Source organism: Thermobia domestica, chromosome 2 (assembly GCF_964235325.1).
Source record: "Thermobia domestica chromosome 2, izTheDome1.hap1.1, whole genome shotgun sequence".
NCBI classification, from domain to species: Eukaryota; Metazoa; Arthropoda; class Insecta; order Zygentoma; family Lepismatidae; genus Thermobia; species Thermobia domestica.
This window is the reverse complement of record NC_137455.1, coordinates 2,115,842-2,129,423: the sequence shown is the minus strand read 5'-3', so window position 1 is coordinate 2,129,423 and position 13,582 is coordinate 2,115,842. Positions and strand designations below refer to the sequence as shown.

The 13,582-nt window shown below is 33.4% G+C and overlaps 1 protein-coding gene across 1 annotated transcript in view; it reads left to right on the top strand.

The window, feature by feature from the left end:
- Window positions 1–12,688, top strand: part of LOC145669813 (carcinine transporter-like) — a 221,722-nt gene extending 209,034 nt beyond the window's left edge. Inside the window, exons 7-9 of the mRNA XM_081738158.1 lie at window positions 313–494; window positions 4,288–4,457; window positions 9,035–12,688. Coding sequence (XP_081594284.1) covers window positions 313–494; window positions 4,288–4,457; window positions 9,035–9,185 — 503 coding nt within the window. The 3' untranslated portion in view covers window positions 9,186–12,688. The remainder of the gene's footprint in view (window positions 1–312; window positions 495–4,287; window positions 4,458–9,034) is intronic.
- The last annotated feature ends 894 nt before the right edge of the window (window positions 12,689–13,582 follow it).

Here is a 13,582-nt window from a genome sequence, read left to right as displayed (position 1 = left end):
CGGAGACTGCTCTGTGGGTCAAGGAGTTTAGCACTGTAAGATATTTCTAGTTACGGAAGAGAAACATTTTGGAAATAGTTTTAGCTGAAAAAAGTTGTCGTTTGACTAATTTTAGTAAATTTCTCAGTCTTTCGTCAGGAAATAAAAATAAAAGAGTGTTAATCACATTTTTTTTCTGTTTCCTAAACTTTATATTAACCTCTTCTTAAAGACATTTATTTATTATTTCCTTTGATGAAAATTTGCTTTTGTATATCAGACACTAAAATTGATTTAAAAAAAGATTCTTGATAATTTTAATATTACTTTCAGATGCAGTTTGGGTGACCGTATCCCTTGCGATGGTGGGAAAATTTGGTATCGCAGCGTCCTTTGCTGTATTCTACGTGTTTGTTGGAGAATTGCTTCCGACTGTTCTCCGAAGCCAGGCCATGGGGATTGCGTCTTTCATTGCAGGCATTGGTCTGCTAGGCTTTCCTTACATAGTGTATCTGGTGAGTAATGGTGCTGTTCCAGAAATTAGTAGCGCCTATATAATTATTCCTTTGCAATGGACTATGAATCACCCCCTATTGAATTAATATTGGTTCGTTTTGAGATTGAGATTGATTTAGAAAAATAATGACAGTTGGTGTGTAAGTAGGGCAGAAATGAATGCATCTTGTGTTTGGTTCTCATTGAAAGAAGTTCTTGCTAATTGGAGAGTTTGTATTGTTCTCAAGAGTGTTGCCTCGTCAGACTTTTCATGATAGTCTGCTCTGCAAACATACCTAAGCTCTTCAGTAAGCAGAAGAAATGCAATATATTTACGAGGGGCAGTCAGAAAGATCCCGGAATGTTGTAGTTCTGGCACTTGTGATGCAATTACAATGAATCTTCTACACTGCAGTCCTTAAGTTGGATAATTCTGAATTTGACAAGTGTGAACAGGTAATAACAGGCAGTGTACGAGTAGTCTGGTTGAATGAAGGAGTAGGTGGTGATCACTTGGCAAATTTCACCGATCGAGCAACGCATAAACATCACAAGTTCATGTGCAAATTGGAGAAAATCTGCTTCTAAGACTTGATAGCCTTAAAAACAGTTTACGGATACGGTGATAATGCTTTAAGGAAAAACTGGGCTGAAAGATACTCGTTTCGTCACTGTAGATGATCAAAACCAACGTGATGATTGAACTTCGGAAAATACCAAAAGAGGACTTTCGTTTATGCTTCCAAGAGAGGTGAAGTGTGTTTTCCGAAGGTTCCTACTTTGAAGGCGATTAAGTGATGTCTACTTATATTGTGGGAATAAAGAGCTGCAACAAAATTCGTGGGCCTTTTTTGACTGCCCTTCGTATTAAACTACGATATATACGAAAACTGTGAGAATTGTAGTTTCAATTCTAATCTTGAAAACTGTTAGATATTTGTAATGGAACGTGTAAACTGCAACTGTGCCACAATTATTCTTAACTTGCATTAACAACTGAGTATTTCAACATTCATAAGAGTACGTTCCTTGGCTCTGAGTTAGGCTTAAGCATCTGTTCAAAACCAAACATAAACACACTATTTACTCAAGAGATATTTATTACTCTCCACTTCCATATTCCGCAATAGAATTTCTGTTACTAATTGTAATCCAATCAATCCTCATATAATCATACCAACATAATGAGAGAAAGAGATTCTACTACATGAGATTTCTTCAGTCCTAAACCATTGTTGCAGGTTCTTATGGATTTTTATAAAGAACCACTCGGATAGAACGTTTAGTGGTATATTCTCAAAAGGATTAATAGCAGAAGCAAACATTTTTTTTACTAAACGAAAATAACATCATCATCATCATCATCATCATGTTATTTCCGTTTAGTAAAAAAAAAAAACTCCTCTGCTTAAATATTTCTTCTAACTGAAGAGGGGAGGTTTGCTACACAACTACGAAAGCTCGCAGATGACAACACCATCCACTACTTTAGCCAGCGAACAGGGTAGCTAGCTAGTAAGCACTTATGACAGTGTCACCTATCTTAAATGCATACATACGTTGAGATTTTTTTTCTGAACAAATAAATTTTGACACACAACACTATCTTCATCCAATTACAATCCAACATGATTTGTCTGCACAGAATCTAACCTAGCAACACATATTCAATATGTAGACATGGGCCATTATTCCAAAATATTACGTATCCGTAGCCTTATAGCCTCATTCCCAACAGAAACCTATCGTAATATAGCTACAGAGTCTGATTAGCCCTGTCTAGAATTCTACCTCTGTTATACCTTTTTCCCCTGAAGTCATTGTTAACCATATCCATCTATTTCCTTCTTAATCTTCCTCTATCTCTCTTTCCATCCACTTCTATTGCCGCCACTCTTCTGACCAAAACACTTGTCGTGACAGGCTCTTGTGGGCCTGAGCCTCTCCAACGCCATCTGTTAGTGACCAGCTGGACTACGTCCAGTCTAACGACGAACACGTGATCAAGGCGCTGCGTCACTCTGTCAGTAACAGGTGTATCCAGAGCTTTCTAGACGAAGTGACCGTCACGTCTTTTATTCACGTGACTCCCGAGTTTGCCTTACGACATTGGGTGGACGCCGAAAATTGGGAAGCACCGGCCGGAAATCGAACCTGGGACCACGTGGACGTGAGTCCAACGCTATAACCACTACTCTTCTGACCACCTAATCGTTTTCTCAATATATGGCCATAGAACTGCAGTCTCCTTTCTGGGATCTTCTTAAATATCTCTACAACCTGGGTTGTTCCCCTTACTTTCTCATTCCTCACTCTTTCTCTTCTTGTTATCTCACACATCCAGCCGTAGCATTGTCATTTCGTTAATCTATTTTCATGAACTTTCTTTTTTTTAACCATGTTTCTCCTCCATATGTCATTGCATTGTTTTGTTAAAATAGAATGAAATGAAATCTTTCAGTTTACGTCCCACGTTTATGGCGGGTAGGCTAAAGGAGACGGTGATGATATGAAATGAAAGAAATGGTGGAATGAAGAAAATGAAAGGAAGTGAGAGAACCCCGAGAAAACCCACGCTCACGGTGTTCGTCCACCACAAAGCTCACTTGGTGCGAACTCGAATCAAACCAGAGACCCTATGCAGCAGAGGTGAACTCCCTACTACTGAGCCACCGCGGCCCACACACTGTTTTGTAAATCAGCCGTATTATGTATTATAAATAATAAACGTAAAACATAACCAATTTTATATCGCTGCAATTCTCTGTTGTTGGAGTTCTGCATATTTTCACTCTTTATATAAGCAAATTCTCCTTAGGCCTTCTTTTCTTGCCTTGGCAAATACTGGTTGTGTAGAGAAAGTACTACTAAAAACAGGAAATTATTTTTTCTGAAAATAGTTACTATTAACATTCAAAGAATGAAGTTGTAAGGTCAATATTTCAGCTGAGCAATGGATAGAAGAAGAGTTAACGTTTGTATTAAAAGGATTACAATTTACGTTTTAACATAGAGCATTGGCTTCATAGAATATGAAACATTCAGTCTGTAAAAGATTTTCTAAATGTAAGAATATAATATAAACATTATTCTATAAATCTGATTTGAAGCATAAAAGTAAACAACAACAAGTCTAAATTTGATCCTGAGACTGAAATAAACACAAAAATTATGTTAAAATTATTGTAAATATATCAAACACTTTCATATAAACTGTTTATTTGTATGGAAACATTATTTAAGAAAAACAACAACTTGAAAACAACTATTTGAAATGTTTGTCTATTTTTTTAACTAGATTGACTTTTGTCCAATTACATATTATATTATTAATTAATACTCTATTATCTGTTAATTATATATACAAATAAAATAGGACTGCAACAGATAATATGATTACTTTGGAGACTCGGATGCATTGTATGACTAGCCTCTTCGGCTGGCAGTTCCAGATAAAGTCTGAGAAATTAACTTTGCTTTTATACAGATTTCTTTCTTTTGTAGAAGCTGATTACTTCAGTAGTCAATTTGTAAGAATTTGTTTAATTAGTATAGATAATTTGTTAGAATAAACAACATACTGTTCATTTTTGTTCTTTCTAATGGAAGAAATGTCTTGTGTATATCTTGATATGGTACCCAGATAAGTACATGTTTCTCTACTGTTGTATTGCCTTTAATTTATCATTTTTATAACTTCTCTCTGTTTTGTATATGAACAATACAATCTGCTGGTTTGTGTACACGATTTATTGAAATGTAAAAATTGAAAAGTTATTATAGAATATCTTAAGTATTAATGATTTATTGTAGGCGGTGTACAGTCGAGTGCTGCCTCTAATCATCATGGGAGCGTTGTCTGTGGCAGGTGCAATTGCCTCCATTTTCTTACCAGAAACTCTCAATATTCATCTCCCACAGACGCTGGAGGAGGGGGAATCGTTTGGAGCAGATTTCAAGCTCCTCAGTTGTCCAACAAGAAGGTAAGGATAATTCTTATATACTTCATTCTACCTATACTAATGGTACATTCTTATACTTCATTCCACTTGCACTAACGAGGAATACTTCCCATCTGTAAAACCCATTTAGAAAATTTAAGAAGTGGATTTAGTAGATGCCTTCAGAGTGTGATGTTGTATAAAGATGTAGCTGCCAATAACAAGAAATAACAAAGTTATTGCCCAACAACATTTGAAGGTCATATCCCAACAATGATAACATTTTAGATAATTTCAAAATTCTTAAATACATTAAAATAATCAATGAGAAAGATTGGGATATTTTATACATGCTTCATACAGTTTATTTTTAAGCGTATTAATATGTTAAGTAATGCTATTTTGCCAATTAGTAGCAACTTAATAATCAAAGTATAAAAAAAAGTCAAAATTTCAACCATGAACCTTTAGGAAAAAGATAATTGTCACCTCCCCATGGATCCTTTCAGAAAATTGACAGATTCATATAACTTTAATTAGTATGTAATTTGCATCCTATCAAATCTCTATAGCAATTTGGTCATTTTAAAATCACTTTACGTCCGTCTACTTATTTAAAGAGAAGAATTAATTAGTTTTCTGAAACATTATAAGGATTGAGAACTTACTTTACATTGTGTCACAATTTTCTTTCCTGTATTGTTTCGACAGCTCTTGCTACAATCTTTGTCAACAGAAATGGGTCACTCAGGAGCTTATTAGTCGATTTCTTATAAAAAAATGTGCACTTTTGTGGTGCAAGGACAGATAAAGTTGATTAGACAAAACCGGTTTCTTTATGGCTGATTTTACAGGAATTTTGCACTTAATAGTTTTGAAAGAATCTCGTTGTTCTTACAATTAGTTAGAAATTGAATATCAACCTTGTCACAGAGTTTTTAAAATTTTCTTAAGATAACCTTTGACTGCAGATTAATTTGAATATTTATGTAAAGAAAAGTTACGTATTTTTCGACTTTGTGGCTAATTATTAAATATCCTGAACATGTACAGAAGATAAAGAAAATATGAGTCTCACGTGAAGTAGTATTGTAAACTATGTAAAAAACTCGAGGAGATACATTGATGAGGGCATGGCCGATCTTTTGTAAAAAAAAAAAAAAAAAAAAAAAAAAAAAAAAAAAAAAAAAAAAAAAAAAAAAGCAAGACTGAAGCTAGTTGATTTTACTGAAAGTAATTCGAAGAGGATCACTATAACTTTTTACAAAAATACACAAGTTATCTAAACAACATTGCAAAAAAATATAGAGTTATATAGTGTTTAATTTTATTAATAAACACTTAAAATCGAACTCTTAGTCAAAAGATATTCCAAACGTATTAGAAATTTTCGAGTAAATTAGAGAAAGTAATTATCAAAGAATGTAGAAGAATGAAGCCATAAGGAGAAAAAATAAAAGTAATTATCAAAGAATGTAGAAGAATGAAGCCATAAGGAGAAAAAATAAAAGTAATTATCAAAGAATGTAGAAGAAGAAAGCCATAAGGAGAAAAAATAAAAGTAATTATCAAAGAATATAGAAGAATGAAGTCATAAGGAGAAAAAGTGAAAGTAATTATCAAAGAATGTAGAAGAATAAAGCTATAAGGAGAAAAAAGTAAAAGTAATTATCAAAGAATATAGAAGAATGAAGCCACCAGGAGAAAAAAGTGAAAGTAAATTTGTTAGTCTACGAAGTAGTCATGTGAATAAAGTTCTGGATTTCGTATGTGTGTATGTGTGTGCAGGAATCAAATCTCATTCATTTAGATCATCATATATTTTTACATTGGCTTTGTCATTCGAAACAAAAACATTATTAGAAAACAGAATGGCAGAATGGAACGTCATGGAACTGGAAAAGAATATTCATGTAAGTCATATGTGTTTGCCAGGTATTCTGAATATTAATAACTTAACGTAAAACCATTTGAAAATAATTAAGTTTCTACTAAGTTAGTAGTACTGTGTTATTTACAACGTCATCATAAAGCTATGTGGTATGTATTATATCACCCAAGCATCTCATTGGCTACTCAGGTGTACTCAAAAGTGTTGGAATACATAAAGTATGTTCCTTTGAATTCACGAACAGGAAACCTGTTTTGTCATAGCTTTATTATGTATGTTCGTTAACAACTACAACTTTGTGGCAAGTCATATGTTCAAGAAATTTACTAGAGCCACTTTTCAGTTTTTCTAAACCAGTTTTACAGTTGAAAATTGTTCCTTGAAAGTATTCTTAAGAGAACTATTGGTGATAATACGTTAACTGATTCACCCAATTCCAAAACGTCTCTTGTCCACATTTTAGAAACTTTTTTTTCATTATTTTTATTTGTTAATACATAATTTCAGATAATGTATCCCGTTTAATGGGTTCCGGCATTTAATTTACATTTTGAAAAACTTATTTTGCTTATTTTCAGGCACATAAATTAAGATGATAAGAAAAATAAAACTTGATTTCTCGATACTTTTGTAAAGGGGCCAAGAGATTTTTTTTTTAATTGATCAACTCAACTATGATTGCTTTTACTTTAATATACATTTCTCGTTTTTTTAAAGAGAACTTTAGTCAGTCAGAATGTTCTATGGACCACTCTAATCTTGTGCTTCTCGAAAACATTATTATTATTATTATTATTATTATTATTATTATTATTATTATTATTATTATTATTATTATTATTATTATTATTATTATTATTATTATTTAAACATAAATGATTATATTTAAAGTAATACTAATTAAAATTCCCTTATTATATTATATTTATATTAATAGGAGAAATATACAGCGTGTCCATAGAAATACCATCATACTTTAAAGTGATATTACGTCCCTTTGGATAATCGTATTTAAATGAAATTGGTCACATTTGAAAGAAAAATTTTAATATTTTTTACTATACCCAGTAGACATTGAATGTGGACCCCACGAGTGGCGATGCAGACATCAAGACGATATTCCCATTCACGCAACATATCTTATTTAATGGACTGGATGGCAACACTGATACGAACTTGCACTTACTGCAGGTTTTGAGACAATGAGGGTTCATAGACATAATTATTTATGAAAGCCCATAAAAAGAAGTTAGGTGACCTTGGCGGACACTTGTAGAAGACTTTATCGTCATTTTCAGCACGTTCAATCCATCTTGCTGCAAGCCGTTCATTCAGATGTTCCTGAACTGGTAAATGCCAGTGAGGAGGTGCTTCATCTTATTGGAAAATAAAGTCATTGCCTTCTTCTTTTTCTAATTGTGGAAATAATCAATCAATGAGCATATCAAGATAAGTTGGACCTGTTACAGTGGCCTCTTGAGAGAAAATGGGCCCTAGACTTGATGTTTCGATACGGCAAAAAAGACATTCACTTTAGAGGAGTCTCTTTCAACTTACAAAATGGTATGTGGATTGTCGCTCCTCTAAACCCTAACATTATGCCTGTTCACTTTTTCACTAACGTGGAACGTTGTCTCATCACTGAAAATTATTTTTCCAAACAGTTCTTCATTATCCTCCATTAGTACATAAAATGTTCACAGAAATCTAATCGTTTTACAGTGTCATCAGGTTTCAACTTATGCACTAATTGTAATTTGTAGGGGTGAAACTTTAGTGGTGTACGCAGGATCTTAGATACGGTGGATTTAGGGATATTCAACTGTTTACTAGTTCTGCAGACAAACTTCTTAGGGCTACGCACAAATGCCTCCCGCACTTGTTCCACAATTTCCGCATTGACAGATGGTCTCCCTGGATAGCCTTTCGTTTGATGACATATGGAGTCACGATCCTCAAACTTTCGCCTAAAAGCACGCTGAACCTGCACCAGACTCTGCGTGCTGTGACATTCCAAAACACACCAACTTCATTCTTGTGGGGTCGCCATAACTCCTTACAACTTATTCTTTAATAAAAACACAAAACAACGAAAGGAAATAAATTTATGTTAGCACATTAAGACGTAACAGTACAGAAACATAAAAGCTTCCCAAATGGCCCCCAGCAGAAACAGCAACTTCCTGCTAAATATCCAACAATGAACCCATATCAACTAATCACAAAGTAAACATGAGTGAATTTACTTTTTCTGTGTTTGATCTCGTCTATTACTGACATTGTTGTTCATTGTTGACATGTTTACAAATATTTTAGTTTTTTTTTTTTTTAATGTGACCAAATTTCATTTAAAAACGATTATCCAAAGCAATGTAATACCACTTTCAAATATGATGGTATTTTTGTGGACATGCTGTACTTTATTATTTTACGATTATTATTGGAGAGTGTCAACATTATTTTGGAATAAAACATCTATAAGGAGTATTATAATTTGTATAATCTTTACCTTATAAATGCGTAATCTATTCTTTGTACAATGATATAGGTCCAGCATCCTCAGAACAGCTTCTCTCATGTTGTCCTCTGATAAATTTATGACTCCTGATTAGAATATTTGACTCGTGTTGTTTGGAAGTCTACCGAAGTTTCTCAATGTTAGACGAAACTCTCTCGCTTCTTTTACAACTAAACGAGTAAAGTAAAGAGCGAATTGTTTTCTTTGCAGGTCGCATGAAGAAGAGGAAGCAGACGAGGAACACAACACTCCTGTGAAGTACTTCCCAAATAAAAACCTTGCCAATGGGACGGCAGATAACGTCGAGGATTCGAACCCTGAGTCGTTAGAGTTCTTGGAAAACACTGATGCGGCGTTATAGTCAATCTCCAATGGACATTTTATTTAATATTTATGCATCATTGCATCAACAGAAGGCTGGTTGATCGGTTTGTAAGTGTTCAAGGCAGCTGGCAAATGGAAAACATCGAAGGTGAAATAGTAATATAAGAGGGAACATGGGGAAGTTGTGTTTTTTCATGAAGTCTGGCTTAAGAGTAAGAGTGGCTTCGCCAGGTATTGATTTAGAGAAAAAACACCTGACTCGAGACGTTCTAACCATACAGAGGGTTTAAATGTTATGGAAGTTGGGCATTTAAGTAGTGATTTAATCTTAAGTATGATAACAATACCCTTGGATAATAATTTTAAAACGTTCAAGTTGCTGAACGATGTTTTAAAGAAAAAGGTTACTTTAGAGTGGTAAATATGATAAAGCCGATGTTACATCATGTTTATCTGAGAACAAGTTGAGAACCATAGCTTTAACTTATGAATCATGAACTTGAATAACAATAATAACAATAAACCTATTTACTACCTGTCAGACTGTTTCCAATGTCAACACAAGAAAACAAACCAAATTCTGTCCTCAACAAATAACACACACTATATCTTCCTTGCTGGCAATGGGAGGGGAATTTTCTAACGTATTTGAAGGGCAGTGCCTGGCGACGCCACTCAGAATGCCATTTAACTTGGTCACTCAATATTAGTAAATATAGACATAGACAGCTGGAATTAAAATATACATTCAGAAATAAAATGTAATCGATATATCGTGTTCACAAGATCAACATCACTTATTGAGGTGAAATCTTACTAAAAATATTTGCTCATATTAATATAAGATGGCGTAAGTGATTGTTTTAGGTCCTAAGGGAATTGTTCTCTGATTCCCAGTCTCAGACCAAGGAAATAACCTAATATTATTTTTACATTATTAGTGCTGGTACGCTAATATATGAAAGTGTCTACCTCTTCGACAATTAGAACTTTAGTGCTACGAGTGTAAGTAAATAAAGTGACTCTTTTCATTAACATATTTTTTTTTTTTTAATCATGTGATTCTTATACAGAAAAGAACAGATCCAGGTTCAGAGGACCTGTAATAATTCTCAAACATCCACTGAAAGATCTACAGAAAATAATTGTGGTACCATTTAAAATAATTTGATTTTAATGGTTTAAAATCTAGTGTTCTAATTCATCTACTTACTTTAATTATAATTAACGAATGGCAGCTGAATGAAAGAAGCATTTATCTCTGAATGAAGTCTGTGGCGGATTGTTCTCAATGTTTACTTTCCAGTTGATCGGATCATTTGAGCTTGTCTATAAATCTGCAGACAATTGAAGGATGTGAAGAAGTTGAACATTCAATAGGTGAAAGTGAGTTGAACGTTATTGAAGCCTTCGTTCGTCGAACGGATTACAATGTTCGAAATTTAGATTGATGAAAGCTTATGTTACTGATAAGCCATCTCTATCAACATAAGAAAGGAAATGTGTGTGGATACAATGAAAGACATATAAATGGGAATTTATCTCGAGTGTGGACTAAGACAGTCGTCGTGTTTCTGTAATATGTATTAAAAAGGTTTTGTACGATACAAATTTCATATCCAAATCATTTTAGTCAATGTTCTGTTTTATGAACATTTTGTTAAACATTTGTGTTGTATGTTGTATATACTTCTCTTCTGTAATATGTAAATCATCTATTTTTTAAAACTCAATTTAATCTAAGTAATCATCTTATATGTTTTAAATAAAAAAAGCATACGTGTGCGTGTGTCTGATAAGGCGATCAGCAACAGTATGTCTGTTAAATTTGCTTTCTTAAGAGTCAGTAATACCTTGGAAAAAACCTCAACAGAAAGTGATCAATTTTGAAACGTATTAATCAAATATTTTTCATTGATAAAGTGGAAGAAGAAAACATTTTTTGTGTACAAACAACAACATTGACAACGTACATATTCAATACGCCATTGATGATGACTTAATTTCTCTATTGGAGCATATTGCTTTTTCAAATTAAAACCAGTTGAGAATGATCCAAGAGCATTGCCAGAATGAACTTTAAAAAAATAATCTTTTTGAAATTTATATGAAATAGTATATTAAATTATTTGATTAAATTCAATAGATAATACACTTATATATTTGGAACCTGCGTATTAAGGGATCTATTGAATTAGCTACATTGAGCTACCACTTTTTATCACTTCATGTATACTGAAAATGCAGATATAACCATTGGTCACCGATTACTATTTGGTACCAACATGTTCACCATCCTCTTAGGTATTGATCAACACCAAGATCATCTCTCTATGATATACCGTTCTCGAGATATTGGCCAAAAAAGTTCCGATTTCGGGAGACTTAAGGAGCCATAACTCGGAAACCGTAACTCATACAGAGATCATATTGGTGTTTTTCGCGTCACTCTTACGGTTCCCGAGACATGGTTCCTTAAATCTCTCGAAATCAGAACTTTCTGGACAATATCTCGAGAACGTTAAGAGTGACACAAAAAATTCCATTACTTCTTTCAGGTAGTTTTTGATGCTCTATCGAAACACACACACACACACATAGACGTAGAGTATTCAGTAACGAACTTTTAAGTTCGTTGTAAAAAAGAACGTTTGAGTAAGTTCTTATGCGAATTTAGTAAGGTCTTTTCTTTTCTTTCTGATTTTTTTAGTAACAATATTTATCAATAAACCGAATCCTCAACTGAGAGTCATATTGAATATGTATATTGTTATTGTAATATTTTGTAGACAGAAAATGTTCTCTTTTTCACCGCTATCAACAAAACGTAGTTATATTCTTCTTCTTTCTACACCCTTTTCTACTTTATTTTTCCTTTGTTCCTTAGAGTTCCTTGTGATCATTTAAATCTTTAACAACTCCTATGTTAGGGAAAAACTTCATCCTTTCAACACATTCATACAAAAGTAGCAGAGAGTTTTCTACTATTATCTGGATTGTTGAGTGTTTCCCTAATAATTTCTTTCCCTGTTCATCCTTTTCTTGCCTTCCTAAGGCTTTTTTTCAGCTCCGTGCCGTGGAAAATCAGCGCCCGGGGCGAGAGTATACGACGGTGCCCCCGTACAAATGAATCAAATCGACAGACCAGCCGCGAAGCGCCACAATGGTTGGTGCGAAACGTAAGAAAATTTTCAAAAATAAACCTTGCTTTTCCCTGATTTTGAGCACTTTTTATTACTTTTTTCCTTGCATTTTATATATATCTTTCCTTTTTCCTCCCGAATTTTGTGCCCCCTTACTTCGGCGTCCGGGGTCGTCGCCCCGCTTCCCCAAGCCACGGCATGGCACTATTTCTTTTCCAGGGGATTCCTTATTTCGTTTGATCATTCTCCGTCATTTCTGATCCTATGAACAGAAATTTGTTTGCTATATTGTTTTGCTATTTGATCTTCACGTGATCAAAGATTTAAATTTTGTTGGCATTTAGGGACGCCATATTGTTCTTCATATCCTTATACGGAGGTCATATTATTCCGTATATTTTTCTAAGGCATTCAGTTTATCGAAGGTATTACTGTTTCTTAAGGTAGATAAACATGTGAGAATGGAACATTTGCATCGCAAGAATTTATTTGTTAAGCGATTTCTGTTAAACTTCAACTACAAGTTCTCTAATTTTGGTATGCAATCGATTTGAAGTACCAAATAAGGCTATTAGTGCTGAGAATTAACTTGAAGAATGTTTAGGTAAATATAGATGCTTCTTTCTTTTAGAGAATCAACGTAGATCTATCTGATTAGATGTCAACTCTGCATTAGATTTGAATTGAAAGTTTGTTATGACGAGTTAAAAGAAGAATAAAAATGGAGTTTGTGATGTGGCATCATTTAGTTTAATCCTCAATAAGTAACAAAGGTATAAACGTCCGGCGTTTTAACTACTTTTTCTTATACCAATATTTGCTAGTCTTACGTACGTTATTGTTAGTTTGGTCTTTTACGTGAAAAATACATTTAATAACAATTTAAAAACATTGGTATTTGAAGCTTCAAGTACTTTAGGTCTATCAAAATTAAATAACGATTAATATAAAGAATTTCCTTACTGCATCAAGCTACAATTTCGTGACTTTACGACTACGGATTTTCTATTTTTCATTAGGTTTTTTTTTTTTTTTTTTTTTTTTTTTTTTTTTTTTTTTTTTTTTTAAGTAACGAAACTTTTCGTATTGTACCATAATGCGAGCACAAATGTAAATATTAACGGTAGAAATTTTAATTCTTAAGAAATGAAAGGTTGTCCTTAATGTACTTTCTGCGAAATTTTATAACTTTTTTCTTTTACTTTCCTAGTGATACGATATCTGAAGTGAGTGAAAAAAAGTATATATATATCATTTCAATTAGTTACATCAGCGTCGCAACTAAGCTAGT